This window comes from Gymnodraco acuticeps, unplaced genomic scaffold (genome assembly GCF_902827175.1).
Source record: "Gymnodraco acuticeps unplaced genomic scaffold, fGymAcu1.1, whole genome shotgun sequence".
NCBI lineage: Eukaryota > Metazoa > Chordata > Actinopteri > Perciformes > Bathydraconidae > Gymnodraco > Gymnodraco acuticeps.
The window spans coordinates 1-20,000 of NW_022991324.1; the positions used below are offsets into that span (position 1 = coordinate 1).

The 20,000-nt window shown below is 39.7% G+C and overlaps 1 protein-coding gene across 8 annotated transcripts in view; it reads left to right on the forward strand.

Annotated features, from left to right (window-relative positions):
- Nucleotides 1–5,385: 5,385 nt before the first annotated feature.
- ccdc69 (coiled-coil domain containing 69) overlaps nt 5,386–20,000 on the forward strand; it is a 27,552-nt gene continuing 12,937 nt past the window's right edge. For all 8 annotated transcript variants that reach the window (XR_004571553.1, XR_004571552.1, XR_004571554.1 and 5 more), the window contains exons 1-2: nt 5,386–5,503; nt 19,451–19,517. Coding sequence is in view for 1 of the 8 variants with exons in the window: in XM_034240324.1 (XP_034096215.1) it covers nt 5,483–5,503; nt 19,451–19,517 (88 nt within the window). In the remaining 7 variants the exon portion in view is untranslated. The remainder of the gene's footprint in view (nt 5,504–19,450; nt 19,518–20,000) is intronic.

The following is a 20,000-nucleotide window of genomic DNA, read 5'->3' on the forward strand; positions in this document are numbered from 1 at the left end:
GTCTGGTCTTGTTTTAGTGAGTTTTGAGTCACTTTGAATACCTTTTCTGTCTGTTTTAGTGAGTTTTGTATCTCTATTTGTTTGTTTTGAGTCTAGCTGTGTTTTGTCCCTTTTTGGACGCTTTCCATTGAAGTTCTGCGTCTTCGAGGTTCACCGTCAATCTATTTGAAGTTGTGCATCTCTTTGGTAGCTGTCAAGTCTCTTGTTGGTACTTTTAATCTCTTTTTGGTGGGGTTTATTCTGCATCTCTTTCAGTAGTTTTATGACTTTTTGGTCTTTTAGGTTGTTTAGCATAATCTTTTTGCAGCTTTTTTATGGTTTGTGTCACTTTGTGGGTGGTTTTGCATCACATTATAGTTGTTTTCTATTAGGTTTTGGTTGTTTTGCAGTCGTGCATCTGTTTGGTAGTTATAACGTCTCTTATTGGTATTTTTTATTTCCTTTTGGTCGCTTTTCTTGTGTTTTTGGTCATTTTGAGTCTATTCTGTTTTTTGGTCCGTCTATAAATGACAAAAAGGAAATGTGAGCAGTAACTTCCAACCGAGGTTTCCCAGTTAGTCAGAAGAGAACAACAAACCTCTTTGTTGTTCGTGAAACAGCATCCGTCATTCATGCCTGTGTTTACCAGCTGGATGATTCAAAGAAATGACCGTCATCCAAACACAGCGTGGATTCATCTCTAAATGAATCCAGTTTTAATAAGAAGTACAAGATGTGTGTCTGTATGTGTGTACGTCTGACCACATGTTCAGACACTCGTGATGTTTTGTCTCTGATGTTGCTGACAGTGACAGAGATGTATCTTTTACTTTGTTCGGCTCAGTGTCAGCAGCATGTGACGCAGGTAAACACACCTGCACCCTTTGTCTTCTTTGTTTTCATTGTTTTCATTAGAATAAACCGATAAACTTTGACACATTTTCCGTCATTGTCGAGCTTCAACTCTACTGATAAGCTGAGTCCTGTTGAGCCGGTTAGAGGTTAGGAGAAGAGGTTAAAGTTGCATCAAAAGTTATTATTAGTTGTATCGTTTCGTTGTCTTGTGTTTTACTGTATGTGTTTGTTATATAACTTTATTAACAACCATTTCAACAACATCAGAAAAAGGACATCCCATCCATGTTCATATTAAAATCTAACTTAGGGCATTTACAGCCACACACAAAATATGTACATACAATTATATTTGCAAATATAATATTTGGCATTAAAATCTAATTATAATTTCCAAATTCCGTTTTTGTGTTCTACATTTGAAGGCAACATCTCCTATTATCATATGTTAAAATGTAATGTAAAGAAATAATGTGCTCGTTATAAGTTAAACAATACTGGAAAGCATCTAAAGATCTATTAAGTCCATCTATTAGTTCTCCTGTTGCTCCCACTCCACCTGATCCAATTAAGAGCTCGATGCTGATTGGCTGCTGAGTAGAAACACAGCTGCCAGGAGGAGCTTTAATCGCATCAGGTGTGTCAGCAAAAATATTTTAAACACACACACACACACACACACACACAGGTGCTTTCCTGCAGCTGACCACAAATAAATTAATCTGATTACATTGAACGCACCGTTAATTACTCTCCTGTATTTTTGTAGGATCCTTTACAGACGTCTGTTGAGGGTCGTTATGGGTTGGTGTAAAGCTTTGAATTATTTTGTTGAGCTTCAACCCACTTTTATACTTTTAGAAAAAAATATAGGCTTTAATATTTGTTATATAAAATGTGACATCAATTATTTCAGCTTTTTTTATTGACTTATGTCTTTTTTTACCCTTTTAACTGCTGTTTTTTGTTTTTCCTATTTAATTATGAATATACTATTTAGATATATTTAAGTGTTATTGCATGTATTATTAGTTCACTCAAAATGTGATTATTTTTAAATAAACTCTATTTCCTATTTCATGTTCCCTTTTATATTTTATAACACATTTAAAAAACATAAATTAATGTATTTGTGCATTTATTTCTTATGTACTTTTCATTTAATTATTAATCTACTTTTACTTTTAAGGCTTAAAAAACAATATCAATACAAGTCAATATCAAATAATGAATATGCAATTTAGTTTACTAAAATATTAAAACAAAAGATGTAGTCATCAACCAAGTGAAAACATTATTTTCACATTTTATTTTACTTGCAAATGAGTCTCCTCCTTCCACAGAGACACATTTTGAAATACTCATTTTACAAACTAGGATTTTTCAGGGTACAAAGTGATTGTGGAAAAACTCACTGAGAACATTCACTCAACTGCTCCTGTTGTGAGAATAAAGAACTTGATCTAAGGATTGTAAAGCTCTCAATTAATCTCAGTTTGTCTCGGTGTCAGCAGCGTGAGACTGCACAGAAACACACCTGTGCCTTTTGTCTTCTTTGTCTTCAATGTCAAATTAAAATATTTTCCACCAGCAACAAAAAAGGGCTGATGAGAAATGGGGCGAAGCCTGTGAGCTAGTTCAGGCAGTCAACTCGAGCACCAATGATACATTAACACGTGACGCGCCTCGTCCCTCTTTCAACCAACCAAACACGTTCTCCTAAACATGCCGCTCTATTGAAGCTGCCAGGTCTTCCTGCCTCTGCCTCCTTAATGCTGCTGCTGCTGTGTTCACTTGCTATAGCTACGTTTCATGTTGCTGCTGCTCGCCTGCCCCACCACCACCCCAACGCAGGGGACGCCCCCCAGATTATAATTGTTGTATGCGCCCCCCAGATCAGGATTTATATGTTTTTTTGAGAATATGAAAAATAAAACGTAGGGGCGCCCCAAACACTGCACCCCAAACACTGCACCCCAAACACTGCACCCCAAACACTGCACCCCAAACACTGCACCCCAAACACTGCACCCCTCTATGTTTTCTTTGGTTCTGTCCATTTGTGTGTTTGCGCGCGCTGGCGGCTTGAACAAGAACTATAACTTCACTGAGTCACAACATGAAGAGGGGAAACCCCAACAAAAAGCCTTCTGGGGCGCATTGGAAAAGGCGAAGAAAGATGCACCCCAGCTCCACCCCAGCTCCACCCCAGCTTCCACCCCAGCTTCCACCCCAGCTCCACCCCAGCTTCCACCCCAGCTTCCACCCCAGCTTCCACCCCCAGCTTCCACCCCAGCTTCCACCCCAGCTTCCACCCCAGCTTCCACCCCAGCTTCCACCCCCATCTTCCACCCCAGCTTCCACCCCAAGCTTCCAGCTTCCACCCCAGCTTCCAGCTTCCACCCCAGCTTCCACCCCCAGCGTCCAGCTTCCACCCCAGCTTCCCACCCCAGCTTCCACCCCCAGCTTCCACCCCAAGCTTCCAGCTTCCACCCCAGCTTCCAGCTTCCACCCCAGCTTCCACCCCCAGCTTCCAGCTTCCACCCCAGCTTCCACCCCAGCTTCCACCCCAGCTTCCACCCCAGCTTCCACCCCCAGCTTCCACCCCAGCTTCCACCCCCAGCTTCCACCCCCAGCTTCCACCAGCTTCCACCCCCAGCTTCCACCCCCAGCTTCCAGCTTCTCCCCCAGCTTCCACCCCAGCTTCCAGCTTCCACCCCAACTTCCACCCCAGCTTCCACCCCCAGCTTCCACCCCCAGCTTCCACCCCAGCTTCCACCCCCAGCTTCCACCCCAGCTTTCCACCCCCAGCTTCCACCCCCAGCTTCCACCCCAGCTTCTACCCCAGCTTCCACCCCAGCTTCTACCCCAGCTTCCACCCCCAGCTCCACCCCAGCTTCCAGCTTCCAGCTTCCAGCTTCCAGCTTCCAGCTTCCACCCCCAGCTTCCACCCCAGCTCCACCCCAGCTTCCACCCCAGCTTCCACCCCAGCTTCCACCCCCAGCTTCCCACCCCAGCTCCACCCCAGCTTCCACCCCAGCTCCACCCCAGCTCCACCCCAGCTCCACCCCAGCTCCACCCCAGCTTCCACCCCCAGCTTCCACCCCCAGCTTCCACCCCCAGCTTCCACCCCCAGCTTCCACCCCAGCTTCCACCTGTAGGCTCGGGGGATAGTTATATAATCATCACTCAATGTTCTTTGTACATCTGTGGAGCGATGAGGCCCGAGCCTAGACGCCAAACTCAAACTATATGCTGCTTCTAATAAACATATATTAAGAAACACATGAGTTGCCTGACTGAAATGTAGTTTAAATGTAGAGAGACATTGGGTGTTTCTCAATGTCAAGGAAGGCTGCTCCAGAGCCACTATTTCAAGGATGCTACGTCATCGAGTGCCGCCGAAGGACTGTTCCAATGTCCAGGATGCTTGGAATTCTACCGAGGCCGGCGTCCTTTGTTGCGGGACATTTCGAGGCTGCACATGTGTAAGATGTGCAAGAAGATAGCTTTGCACACCTTCCGGCGCAGACTGAAAACTCATCTCTTTCGACTCCACTTCGAGCGATAGAATTACTAACAAAGCACTTATATACTAATAAAGGACTTGCTTATCTAAAGCCAGTTGAGTAGCACTTGAAATGTTTTAGCTCTATGAAACCTGATGTACTTATATGATTCTGTTTTCTTCAAGTTCGTATCTTGTTGGTCGAATGTACTTATTGTAAGTCGCTTTGGATAAAAGCGTCAGCTAAATGCAATGTAATGTAATGTATCCTCCGCGGTCTTAAAATCCCCATAATGCTTTGCGCACGGACCAATTTCCAAGTCTTTGGCGGAAATCGACGCACCTGTTAGCCTGTTCCACAATTCTCCGTTTTCCGAGGAAGGATTATTTTCTCGCTTCTGAAGGACCTGACTCGGAAGACATGTCCTACCAAGGAAGCGTCCTCGACATTGAGAAACAACCATTGACTAAAGAAAATCCGGCAGTTTAATTGGAAAATAAATGTGCAGTTTTTTACATAGACTACAGAATAAATGTTAATAGAAATTAAGAATTGTACTTTTTAATTACTTAACTTAGGTTTTGTTTTTTTGTCCGTAAAACACACTGAATTATCTGTTTTAATAATCTCTTCTGTATTCATGTACTTATTATACCTTATTTGATATAACTATATTATATTACTACTACTATATTTCTTTTGTTTTGTATTACTTTGATTCATTTATATGTAATATTTGTATGTAAACAAAATATGTTGGATTGATAAAGCCATGAAGTGTCCTTAACACAGTTGTATTTATCTTGTATTAATTTTATAACACATTTAATTTAGTTATTTATTATAAAGAAATTCTTATAAAAACATTGTTGTTTGTTTTTTATTAATTGAATTCCCCTTTATTCCCTTTTATTTTGTTATTATAACATTTCAATTGTATTTAATTTGTTTACTTTACTTTTTTCACATTAGATTGACAAAGCTACGAAGTGTCCCTGAAGGCAGCTCAAATAAGCCCCGCCTTTCGCGGTGCCTTCAGGAACGCAATTTTTGGGGTTTTTTTCCCGTGTTTGAAAGTTGTCAACAGAAGAAGCGGAGCTGCTTCTAACCGACAGCTCGGAGGACCAGGAGGAGGAGGAATGGGCTGCAGCCACAGCACGGTGAGCGAAACCCCTGCACAAACACCACTAAAACCCGGGTAAAAAACACTCAAAGTCCCGGTAAAAGTTCACTTTGTTCTGGAGGAGGGGAGGTGATTAGCAGGCGGCAGCAGGACACACAACGTGCCGGGAATAACCTCCAAGGACCATTAAAAAGTGCACTTAATTCCTTTTATTTTGTATTTATTTATGGTTTCTTTTTTTATTTTGTGCTAGTAGGAGAAATAAATTGCGGTAAAAACACCGAGGACGTCTCTCCTTCCTTTTCTGAACATCTGTTTCCAATCTGGCATCGTGTTTGAATATTTTCCCACGGTGCTTTGAGAAAGATGGACACACTTGATGTATTTGCTACACTATGATGCACTTTATAACACGTTTAACACTCCTTCTGTGTCCCTAAAACAGACCTCTTTTGATCAATGTGTGTTGAACAGTTTGCAGTGATTTAAACACACTTAAATGCACCGTTTTGATTTTTTAAACTCATTTTAAAAGATCCTACTATGACCACTTTCTGTCAAATGTTCCCACTTCAAGCTAAATTATTTTACGAGTTTAATGACACATTTGTATCTCTAAAACAATGAGTGAATGCAGTCATTTATTTTTAATTGATTAAAAAAAGTTTCACAATATCTCAGTTTTTTTAATTTGCTTAATTATTATTTATTTCATTTTTTAATGTTTTTTTCTATTTAATTTTCTTTTTAATTTATTTCTTATTTAAACACTTAATGTATTTGTGCATGTATTTACCTTTTATGTTAGGCTGAGAATGAAACTGAAACTATCAATACATTGCAAAATAATAAAAATAATATTTTTGTATATTTTTATTTTTAAGTAATAATTCATTGTATTTATTTATTTCATTTATTTAAAACAAAATCATATTAATTCAAAATAGTTTAAATGAATGTATCTAAAACTAAATGTTTTAAATTATTTTCCCCTTTGCATTTCCCCCATATTTTACTCCAGTTTACCATTATTTTATATAAGTTGTCATTTTGTAAATGTAAATAAATATATGTTGCTTTATCGCTTTAATCACACCTATTATACTCATATAATACCTCAAAGTGAGTTAACCCTAACCCTGCTCAACAGAGAGTTATTGTGAAATGAAATGTTGTTTAGTAGTTTTTGCAGTAGTTTTCAGTGTTTTGTCGGTAGTCTGTAAAGTGTTTGTTGTAGTGTTGCTGTAGTGTTTATGGATGCTCCGATCGATCGGCCGCCGAAATCCAGAAATCCTGCAGCTCCACCCGCTGTGACGGACCGGAGAGCGGAGCAAAACACACACGAATGACGCATTTCCACTACAGGGCCTCGCCCCCTATGGCTAGGCCTCGTTAGGCCTTATTAGGCCAGGCTCACTTTATGCTGTGTTTCCATTACAGTTTAGTAGCTGGGGCAGTAACTATAGTAACGCAGTGTAGACGGAGCCGTGACGTCATCTTCAATGAGAACCACAGAAAACCAACATCAGCCGTTAGCTGTTAGCACTCAGAGCTCACAGCTCCTCATATCTGTTCAGAAACTAGACAAAAGTTAAACAAGTACAAACCACAGACTGCCTGTGTCATGGAGAATACAGTCGCTGGTTTATTTATGTCTGTTGGCCGTTGTTGTGAGTGTGGACGGTCGGAGCATATATAACGTTAGCTTAGCCAAGCTCCATTTAGAAAACCCGCATTTTAAAAGGTTTTTCGCCTGCCGTCTGTCTGCAGACTTGTCAAAGCATTAATTCATGGTTTTTACTAACCGGTATCAGTATGTTGTTACTTCGGCATCATTTTGAAATGTGTATTACAATTAAATCACGGTCAAATATGTTCATCTTGTTGTAGTTGTAGCCCCCTTGTCAGCGATTCTCTCTCTAGTTTAGCATACTCAGCCCGACTCAGCCTGGTAGTTGGCCCGGAAAGAACCTCGATTTTATGGGGCCAGAAAAACTGTGAAATAGTACCCGCTAGCCGGAACTACGCCAAGTGGAAACGCAACCAAAAACGGGCCGGGTCACTCATTACTGGATCAGTGAGCTAAAGTTAATGTAAACTTGAAAAATGTACTTCATTTGAATGTAATAATGATGTTGGTTGTTGTTTGTGGAAGCTCCAGTGAACGATCATTAACTGAGCTTTAAATGGAAGATCCCCATAGGCCCCGCCCACTCCATCGGAACGGCGATACTGATTCGGCCCCAAAATGGGTGGTCGGAGCATCACTAGTAGTGTGTGCTGTAGTTTGTGTAGTGTGTGTGTGTTGTAGTGTGTGCTGTAGTTTGTGTAGTGTGTGTCTGTAGTGCTGAGTTAATGGTTCCCACAGAGGGTGATAGTCGGCAGCTGTTGTCTCTCCGGTTATTGATAGAAATGACGAAGCAGCGGACGCTCCGTGGGGGTCAGTGGTTTCCTATCCAAGGACCTCTGGCTGTGGTTCTTAATAATTAAATACAATTATTATTTTCGCTAAACTAACTGAATACATTTACCTAACCTATGTTTTGCTTATATCAACTTTTGTAAATCCTACATTCAGAATATTCTGACAAACCTTCTTCTTTCGGCTCGTGAGTCGAAACATTAAATAAACTTTCACAACCTATTTTAAATGACAAGCTACTTCGTCCCAACGCAAGGTCTGAGCAATATCATCCTTGTATGTTGTGTAACATCAACTAACATATAACGTATGCTAACATAAATAACGTAACTTAAGTAACCAAAACGTAACTCAATGAAAACCTTTAAATATATTAAGAAAATAAACTTAAACTAAGGGGGAAAAAAACTACGTTAAGAAACAAAAGGGAACTTAATGAAACTTAAAGTCATATAAAGAAACAATATTTAACTTGAAGTAACGTAAAGTTTCAAAAACGGTAAATGTAAAATAACTTGAGGAACAAAACCGTAAAGTTACAAAAAGAAACAACGTCACCTATAAAATAACAAAAGGACTAGTAACGTAAAGAAACAAACTTAAAGTGACGTCATCAACATAATCTCACAATCTTGACTCTTTTATTGCAGCTCTCATTTGAGTTATCTGTTTGCTGTCATTCTCTCCATAAAGCCGGATGGAGCGTATTGAAAGGAATTCTGGGAACTCTAGTAAACCCTTAAGGGAAAGCATCGTTCATCACCTTCCTGCTGGAATAAATGGAGATGTTAGAAACCAGTTTAGAAACCAGTTGTAGACGCTGTTGCTAAAGGCCCTGTCACACTGTCCCGAAATTGACACCCGATGGACACACGATAAAGGAAATGTTCAAATTCGGCTGTGATCGTAGCAACATCGGGCCATTCGTGAGGGCATCTTAAGCCAACGTATGACCGCCGGTGGAGTTTCTCAGGCTGCGGCAGCAACTTCGTGAGCGGCAACTTCGTAAGGTACTCGTGAGGGCATCTTGTCAAATCGTGTCATCTTCGTGTTATCATCGGTGCCATCGGGCATTCGCCCTCACTCTGATCGGGGCGAATGCCCGATGGCACCGATGATCACAAGATGCCCTCACGATGGCCTTACGAAGGGCAACATTCACACACGAATTCAACACGAAAATGAACCTTCGCAAGGTCCTTCGGCAATTTTTTGGCATGCCAAAGATTTTGCCACCGCTCACGAAGTTGCTGCCGGAGCCTGAGAAACTCCACCGGCGGGCATACGATGGCTTAAGATGCCCTCACGAATGGCCCGATGTTGCTACGATCACAGCCGAATTTGAACATTTCCTTTATCGTGTGTCCATCGGGTTGTTTTATTGCACAACAAAATCATGTAAACATATTATGTAAATAACCCAATTTGTGTTCTGTGAAACTAAAAAGGATATAATATATTATTTTGAAGGACAGTTGACAGGAAGTTGTTGTTGTTATGGAAACAACATTACGGAGAAAACGTAATATTTTCTACATATAACGACGGATAAAGTAAAGAACAAAGTCTGAAGATATCAGTACAGTATCATAGTACTGTAACACTAATTGTTTTTGGTACTTTCATTGCAGTTGTATGTCTTAAATGTAATGTAAATGTTGCCTTCGTGTGTGGTTCGGGGCCATCTTCGTGCGAAATTCACAATTCCATATTCGTGTGTCCATCGGGTGTCAATTTCGGGACAGTGTGACAGGGCCTTAAGCGGCAGTCCAGTGAAGCTTTTGATTATCTCAGAATAGAAACAGATTTAGCGGCTCTGAGCTGCTGCAGATAAACAACACACTGATGGCTTCACTCGTCATTTCATGTAACCTCAAACTATCAGTCTGCAAATTATTTTAAAATTGAGGTCGTTTTATTTTTCATTAGCCGTATTTTTTTAAATGTTGTTATCAAATCAAGTTTGATTTATATAGCACATTTATAAACGATTTTTGGTGGAGCCAAAGTGCTGTACGTATAATAAAATAGCCTACAGTAGAGACGCTTTACAGCAAATACAACAGCACAGATTGTTCAGAATATCAGTATGAGAAAAATGACACCCTCTGTCCTTAGACCCTCTGTCCTTAGACCCTCTGTCCTTAGACCCTCTGTCCTCAGACCCTCTGTCCTTAGACCCTCACATCGTAGAGTGAGTACCTCAGGGATAGCAACAGAGGAGGGATCCCTCTCCCAGGACGGACAGACGTGCAATAGATGCCGTGTGTAAATCGAAGAGATAATACATTTTACAGCATATGGACCGAATGTTAGGAAATGCATGTGTCTGTAATAAGAAGATGAATCCACGAGGATGTCAGCTACAATCCTGTGAAGCCATCAGGGAAGCAGCATGACGAGACCCAGGCAGGACCGCAGAGACAGGTTCAGCCACGACATGATGTCCACGACTTAATCCAGAACTCGGGATAGAGGATCCAAGACACAGGACTACAGCAAGAGGATCAGCCTCGACTCCGGATCCCGGCGTAGATATAGATACAAGACAAGAAAAAAGATTTGGCTGGGTTAATCGGAACAAGAGAATAAACAAACACAGACAGAGAGGGGAAAGGTCATTGGATAAAAGTTATTCTTGATAACCCTCTAGAAAGATCTCATGAACTTCCCCACTCTATCTATCAAGACCCGAGCAGTTCTATTAGAAGTCCAAGGTAAAGGCACAGGCCGGCGCATACCGCTCATGGAATCCCTCACCATATGTTAAATAATATTTAAAAAATCTATTCTTACTTGCAACCCCACACTCATAGAATTGTTTTTAAACGTGTCTGGTAAGAAAACCTGTAAAACAATTATTGAAAATATCCAATTATTATAACAAAATAAAAGCCTGGAAAATATGAATAAAATATCTGAATATTATTTTAAAAATGACTGAAAAATATGAATAAAATATCCAAATATTATCGCTCATACATTTGGAAAAAAAGCTGAAAAACTCTTAAAAAAATTAAATAAAAATCCAGCTGTAATATATATTGAAATATAAAGATCAACAGATTAAAATCCTAATTTCCATTGCAGCACGAATGACGACCCAAATAAGTCTCTTATAACAAAATATGAAAAAGTTGCTGTTAGACCTTTAGGACTAAACACAACCCCCAGAGTCAGTCTGTGTATTTGAACCTGAGGACCTTCACAGTGTCTCGTGTTGCTGCAGGTCGTTTCTCACCTCCAGAACCTGCAGTTGTCTCTCCAGCAGATGGTCTGTCGGGGGGGGGGGGGGGGGACCTGCACAAAGTTTATATCTGAGCTGAAAGATTGTTTAAAACACGAATACCTCAGTTAAAAACAGCAGTGTGAGGAAAGTGTTCCCAAAATATGAGTTGGCTGCAGTTAAAGCAGAGTTGAGTTAAAACTGTTAAACTGTTAAAAGTTGTGTTAAAGCCCTGCATTAGTTTCCTTTTTAAAACCCCATCAAAGGAGGAACTAAACGTTATAAATGGGAACTTACATTTCTTAGAAGGCTATGCCAATTGAATGACAGTTGTGTAGTTTACAACACACCAACAAAAAGGAACTTTGTTGGATTCTCTGAGCTCTGGGCTGCAACAATATATACTTTTGGGGCTTTTCTCTTTCTGTAGTGTGTTATAGGGGTTTTAGTGCATGTAAATGGTCTGCAAAGGCTTAAATCCATGTTTTCCCTTCAGAGAGAGTTTCTCTCCTGCACACCCCCCCTGCCTATAACGCATCTATTGGACTCCTTTGTTTACTTCCTGAACATAGTGACATCACTACATAACACGCTTCTATTGGCTAGCGTTCCAACACATTGTATGTGGGTTAGGGTTAGGCGGGACATCTCTAAGCGGTTGACCAATCACAACAAAGCCAGATGGCTAACCGAAACTTTAGACATTACCGTATTTTTGAAAGCAGAAATACCACAAAATATTTGTTTCGAGCTGCTTATTTAAAATATGTGCTACTTCTACTACTATTCCTCATCAGCTTGGTCATTTTATAGACAACACATATTTTTCTTCTCCAACATAACATTCCTGCAGTAGCATACAGGCTCATGTGATGTTTTCTGATCCTTCAGCCTCAAGTCCTTCTTGTGACTTTCTATTTGAATGTTATTTAGCTTTTCCAGTCACGCTGTGTCTGTGTTTCCATGGCAGAAAGTAAATATCACTTTGTTGTTCTTAAGTCTGCCAATGTGATGCATCTGCAGTGACAGGATTACATGTGTAAATTATATATATTATATTTAAAATGTCAAAGAGAAAAGATGGGCCTCTGTATTTAAGAGCCTAAACGAAACAAATGTTGCTGTATTTGAGCACAGCAGTTCTCCTCTGTCTTTGTGCAATAAGTCTGCAGCGTCATCAACAATAAAAAAAAAAAGTAAAAAGGGCCCCAAACCCCCCCCCTGTTGAACACCGTTACTCAGAAACCACTTCCTGCAGCGAGCGGTTTCCGAACGGCATTCATGAGAAATCTGACTGCAGCTGTTGGATCGTGAACTTTGAACAAAACATCCCCCGCTGTCAACATATCACACTATTGATCATTGATCAACAACACAGTGACATTGCTCTGGAAAATCACCTATCTCTAAATGTACTAAGTGATATTAGTTATTTCACTTACTAAGTCCTTGTTTACACTTCAGGAAACACACCAACACCTGCCTTTCTCTCATAACCTGAGCTTAAGGGAACTTGAAGAAGCCTTTACACAACAAATGGTAATAATCAGTCACATTAAAATAAATCTCCAAGTAGCTTTATTAATGGAAAATAGTTGTTTAAATATCACATTTAATAACTATGATTTTAAAGTATTATCGTTTTGCTCCATGATGTTATGTTTGATGGTTATTTGATAAAAGCATAGACTTTCTGACAATATTGTAAACTTATATATCACAAAAGAAAGTTTGAAATCAGACAATATATTTTGGTATACTTTTTCTTGCACGATAGACGTTAAAAACACAACAAAAACCTTTCAAAACCGCCCTTTTTAACACAATTGTATCTATTTTAAGGAATACAGTATACATATACATATGGGTATAAAACTATCCCCAAAAATGCCCTGATTAGTAATATTTTCTAACATAAAGCGCTGCCATAATGTGCATTCGTTTATCTGTGAAAAAACACTAACGCAGCGTCCACACGGCGGCGTGCGTTGAAGCTTGCCGGCGGGCGTGTCTGAAATACGACCAACAACCAATCACATGAATCTCCCGCCCCGGACACACAAGCACGTGGTTTGATTGGCTAGAGCTTGTACTGGCATATGATTTGATTGGCTAACGCTTCCGTCGAAGCTTCATAAGTTGAACATTGCTCAACTTTTGAAGCGAGCAACGCTCCCACAATGCAGTTCGGCAAAGCGTGACGTCACCCCATTCAAAGTGAATGGGCAGAAGCGTTGAAGCTTCAACGCACGCCGCCGTGTGGACGGGCCGTAACATTTTCTCTGAGGTCTTAAAAACGTGTTTTAAAAAACATGACTTTGATTTAAAAAAGTGTGCGTTCTTCCTCCAGAAGAAGAGGCAGATTTAGTTTAAAGTGAGATATTTAACACGTTGAAGGGAAATTAACGACGCTCCTCGTCTCCTCGTGTGAGTTTAACCTCCTTCAGGATATTTCTTCTCTAATATTCAAACACCCACATTTTATCATGTAGCTGAGACACTGCGGCATGAAAGAAACACGGCCATGTGTTCGAGCTTTGAGGTCAAAGTAATAAATGTCCTAGTAGGTTTATTTTTATTCCACTTTATTTAGTTGTGATGTGGTTTTTCAGAGCAGGAAAACAGTCATTACTGTCGAACAGAAACATGTCTGGTCGAACAGTATGGTACATAAAAGGCTGCAGTAAAGAATATGGTTAATTAATTTAAAAGACATCTGTAGTAGAGAAGTTTCCACCAGTGTGTTTTTAACTTTCAACAGGCAGAAATCACACTTCTTCTCAGAGCTCGGTGAATGTGAACACACACAGACGAAAAATATATTTTAGATTCAGCGTGACTTCCTTTTTCTAAGCATAGCATTACCAGAATGTCCATCCATTAATAATGGTCATGCATTTACGAGCACAAACTCAGACATTTACAAAAATAAATAAATGTTGATTTGATGAAAACCTTTATCTAATATTCTCTTAGATTAAAGTCATTTTTGTAAATTTAAAACTTTAATCTGAAAGGATATTTACGTAGTTAATAATTACTTTTCTAGAAAGATATAGTATGAGGGTCATACTGTGGCATATAAATATATATAAAAATTATCGCTGGAACATGACGCTCGTATACAAGATGGCGCCGCGGACGTAAACAACAACACGTCAGAGCTCTCTAAAAACAAAGCGGTCTCTGCCGTCTGACGCTCTATTTGACACCATTTTCATATTTTTGGCGTAATTATACAGTTTTTGACGAACAGGCGAGGGCACATCGCTAATGCTAACAACAGTTCCATAGAGCAACATAATGGTGCGTTCAAGCTCTATTCAGTTAAAGTATGTATTGGAGAAAACGTTTATTATAACGCTTCAAATAATGTAGTTCTTGGTGAGAATGAATCCAGATATTTCACTGCATTATAAACTATATTAAAGGAAGTGATAACTTCTTCACAGAAACCAGTATGCTAACGTTGATCATATCTCAATCAACATCGGCACCTCAGTTGTTTCCCCGACTCAGACTGCAAGGAATCTGGGTGTGACCCTAGATAACAAACTGTCCTTCACTGCAAACATCGCTGCTACAGGCCGCTGCTGCAGATACACGCTTTACAACATCAGGAAGATACGTCCCCAGCTGACCCAGAAAGCGACTCAGGTTCTGGTCCAGGCTCTCGTCATCTCACGCCTAGACTACTGCAACTCCCTCCTGGCTGGTCTACCTGCATGTGCCATCCGACCTCTGCAGCTCATCCAGAATGCAGCGGCTCGTCTGGTCTTCAACCTTCCTAAATTCTCCCACACCACGCCGCTCCTCCGCTCCCTTCACTGGCTTCCGGTAACTGCTAGAATCCACTTCAAGACACTGGTACTTGCTTACCATGCTGCGAATGGATCTGGCCCTTCCTACATCCAGGACATGGTTAAACCGTACACCCCAGCGCGTGCACTCCGCTCTGCATCAACCAAACGGCTCGCTGCACCCTCGCTGCGAGGGGGACCCAAGTTCCCATCAGCAAAAACACGTGGGTTTGCTATCCTGGCTCCAAGATGGTGGAATGAGCTCCCATTGACATCAGGACAGCAGATAGCTTACACACCTTCCGGCGCAAACTGAAAACTCATCTCTTTCGACTCCACTTCGAGCGTTAGAACTATTAACAAAGCACTTATATACTAATAAAGGACTGGCTTATCTAAAGCCAGTTGAGCAGCACTTGAAATGTTTTTGCTCTATGAAGCCTGATGTACTTTATGATTCTGTTTTCTTCAAGTTTGTATTTTGTTGGTCGAACGCACTTATTGTAAGTCGCTTTGGATAAAAGCGTCAGCTAAATGTAATGTAATGTAATGTAATAATATCTGCAGGAAGGTTAGTGAACGTTAGCTGTTAGCTATACTTGTTTGGCTAAATAACAGCGATAACGACTAACCGTTCACTTATTAGCTATATGAATAGGCGCTTTCCTACCAAGTACTTTTCCCAGGAAAAGTTCCCAGAACTTAGTTCCCCGGGAATCTTTAGTTCCTGAACTATTTAGTAGATCGTGTTCACACCGGAATAAGTCTCTGAGGGAGGATTACGCAAATGAAGCCGCTGACGTCACTTCTTCTTCTTCTGCTTTGGGTTTACTGGCAGGCCGCAAACAACTTCACGCCGTATACTGCCACCCGAAGTCCCGGGTAAATTGCCAGAAGCGCCAACACCTCCTCATCACTCCACCGTTCCCACGTTTCATTTTGTGTTGCCATAAGTTAGTCTCTCTCCGTTGGTGCGCTGGGCTAATGCTAATAATGCTAATGCAAGCAAATAAAATGGCGGCTTCACAAAACTTTTCGGAGTTTTACGGGGCGTGGTTTGCAATTTGCCCAGCCAATCAGAAATTGGAACCTTTTCCTCCCCAGGAAAGTACCACCTCTCGAGCAGGGAGAAAACTAAAAGTTCTAGTCCCCAATCTTTTTGGTTTGAACGCAAAATCCCAGGAACTATCGGAACTATTCCTGTGAAAAGTACTCCGGTGTGAAAGCGCCTAATGCCTCCAGAACTACCTATATAGCTAGCTCGTAGGCTAGGTTAGCTAACACGATAGTTACTAAAATCACTCGTATACCTTTTTTTCCGGTCTTTTTCTGACATGATTTGAATGTGTTCGACTTGGCAAAGGCCATGTTTACGGTTGTTTAGTCCAAAGCACCCCATGTCTCACCACGTGATTTCTGCTAACAGAAATATGGTTTTCTGGCATCACTTTAACATTTTACAGGAACATCTATGTTTTTGGGAAGAGGGCACAGCGCCCGTTACCCAGTTTAGACAAAACCCTGTCAGAGAATATCAAAGATTTTACTGAAAATGTACAATTATTGCCCTAGCTCCAAAACATTGAAGTCCTTTTTTCTTGTTATACCTTTAATGACCCCACCGAACACTGATAAAGTCAAATGATGTTCTTCCTGTTTTGCTGGATTTGCAGAGGTCAGAGGTCATCTCTAAACACTGAGACTGAGGTCTGAATCAGCATCCTGCACATTTCGGCTGCATGTCTGACCTTTGATTTAATCATTATGTTGATTTATCAGGATTTTAATTGACTAATTTGTCCCAAAACAAGTAAGATAGCTTGCTTTAATCATCATGTTGATTTGTTAGGAGTTCAAAAGATTAAAGGGCAAGTATCTAGCATAAAAAAGACGATTTAGATGTATTCAAAATGTTTAGTTTGAATCACAATTAATACATTTATATCCTTCATCATTTTCAAAGTCTTTAAGTATTAGGAAAGTCATTACATTTTAGTCAATTTGTAGTTGTTACTAAAACTTCTTTATCTTAATTTAATCAGCTTTTTCTTAATTTATTCCTATTATTATGCCAAATTAAAAATGTTAACCACATTTTTAACCTTTAATCGTCAACAATATTGCCAGTTAACATGTTCACAGTTGACGTGTTCTCCTAATTTTGGTTAAAACAATCGGATGTTGTCGTAGTTTTTGTTTAGTTTCCTCCAGTCGGCTTTTATCAGGATTTAAATTCACTGAACCTTAAAGCTGCTTCTGAGTGACGTTAACAACTTGAACCATTTTCATTTGAACTGGGAACTCTAATCTAATACCAATGTGTTTTTGTGTGTTCATTTTTTACTTTTGTCTCTGAGAATATCTACGTTTTTAAGATTTGTGTCTTCTGCAGAAACTGAGCCTTTTAGTTTGGTGTCGACAGGTTTCTCTCCACTCTGAAGTGAAGAGCGAACTCTCCCCTCGACACAAACAGAGCCTGTGATTTATGGTGTTTCTTTTAAAAAGCAACGCCTGCAGGAACATCTCCTCCTCCTCTTCCTCCTCCTCCTCTTCCTCCTCCATCATCTTCTTCTTTTTTGTTGCTTCTTCTTCTCTTCAGATATTTATTGTTTCAGCTCAGAGTTTAAATAAAGTGTGTGTGTGTGTGTGTGTGTGTGTGTGTGTGTGTGTGTGTGTGTGTGTGTGTGTGTGTGTGTGTGTGTGTGTGTGTGTGTGTGTGTGTGTGTGTGTGTGTGTGTGTGTGTGTGTGTGTGTGTGTGTGTGTGTGTGTGTGTGTGTGTGTGTGTGTGTGTGTGTGTGTGTGTGTGTGTGTGTGTGTGTGTGTGTGTGTGTGTGTGTGTGTGTGTGTGTGTGTGTGTGTGTGTGTGTGTGTGTGTGTGTGTGTGTGTGTGTGTGTGTGTGTGTGTGTGTGTGTGTGTGTGTGTGTGTGTGTGTGTGTGTGTGTGTGTGTGTGTGTGTGTGTGTGTGTGTGTGTGTGTGTGTGTGTGTGTGTGTGTGTGTGTGTGTGTGTGTGTGTGTGTGTGTGTGTGTGTGTGTGTGTGTGTCCCTCGAGCTTAAATGATTAATTACCAAATAATGATCGCATTAGTCTTTAATAGTTAAATAATTGTTGTTGCCGCTCCAGGACTTACTTTGGGTTCTGAAACATCCTTAAAAATATTAATTAATTATGCAAACAGCTGATAAATATGATTTAAGACCATATAAATAGCTGTGTAGACGCAGCGAGGCGACGGAGCTGCTGTTCTCCCAGAAGAGAGAAAACAGAGTCCTTTTGTTTGTGAGCTGCTAAGTTATGCAAGAGGAGAAATTAACGAGGGAAATCTGCAGCGTCGTTAATGTGGAAACTAACGAGGATCCGAAAATAATGATTATTTACAAGTTGGTTTAGTCATACAGGGAATTACTCGGTTGGATGGCTAAACACATGAGACATCAAAACGGACATTTTAAAGATTAGTTAAGATATTATAAAAAATAAAAATAATCTGTACAAGAAATATATATTTAAAAATCAAACTAAATGACAGTAAAATTATGCAATCTTTTTACAATAAAATACTTTAATTTACAACGATAGGAAATATTCAATATATTTGAATGGAAGAGGAAGTATTTTGCAGATAAGTGCAACATTTACAGATGATTTATGTAAAATCCTTTGATAAAATGTTTATTTTGAGTCACATTTAAGTATTTCTGTCCTTCATGTTTGAATAATTTTAGAGTTACATTTTAGTTCATTTTTAATGGTTTATTTATGTGTTCTCAATTCATTCTTATTTGTATGTCAAATTATCTTGTTTTACTTATTTTTAGACTTTATTTATTTGTCACGTTAAAATGTTCACAGTTGACGTCTTTTCTAAGTGGTGGGAACAATCTGATTATTTTTTCGTTTGGTTTCCAGTAAACCCCCTGCTTTGTGTTCCTGACGCACTTCATATTATCACTATTATTATAAAGGATACGTTCCCTCCAGTGTGTGGAGCTCAGAAAACAATATTATCCCAGCTTTTAAAGGAATATGTTATATTGTAATTTAAATAAAAATGACTCCCTCTTGTTTATTTTGGTTTTTCTATCAAGCCCCCACAGTGGACAGAATAATAAAACACAGAAAATAATGATGAATTTGGCGAAACTAACAACATATAAATGGTTTGTTTCATATATTTGAATTAAAACTACGAATAGAAGTACAACTGTCTCCAGAGCAATTAATTATATCAATTAATTGCCGGATAAATGTCCCAAATGTACTGTTTACAGCTTCTGAATTAAAATACTTAATATAAAAATATGTTTGTTTGACTGATGATTGGACAACGGAAGCCAATTGAATATAAATTATAGTTTGTGGACATTGTAAAGAACATTTAACAATGAATCAAGCCATTATAATGAATAAAGCCAAGTGTTTTCTGACTTTAACCAAACAAGGCTTTTTCCCAGCCGTGTTTTTACACTTTCTTTCTATCTGCTGTTTTTGTGTCGATGCCGTCACTGAAACTTTCCTCTTCCTGTCGTTATCAGAAGAAAAGCAAAGGCAAGTCGGGAGAGAAGAACCAGAAACAGAAGCAGAGACGCCGAGATGTCGCAGGTGAGAGGGGAACAAGAACTGGAAAAAAACACAAAATATAGAAAAACACTCCAAAGAATTAAGGAAAAACACCCAAACTGTAAAATATCACACGAAAACCACAACAATGCTCATAAAGATATCCATAACTGACAGAATTGAGGATACAAACACTTGCATGTACTCGAAACCCGACTCCTCTAGAATAAAAATGGGATATATTTTATTAAAAGCATTATATAGAATAATTGGCATGTAATAATAATATCAAATATATTAAAGTGGACCTATCATGCTATTTTTAGGCAATAGCTTAGGTCTCAGATATATAAAAAACATGTCTATGAAGTGTTTTGCTCAAAATACCAAACAGATCACCCATTCTAGCCATGCCTCATATCCCTCTATTTCACTTCCTGTTTGAAAAGTGCTGATTTGGGTATAAAGCTTTACAAAAACAAAAAAAAAGGAGGGGTCTGAGCTCATGCGGGACCCGGCAGCTAC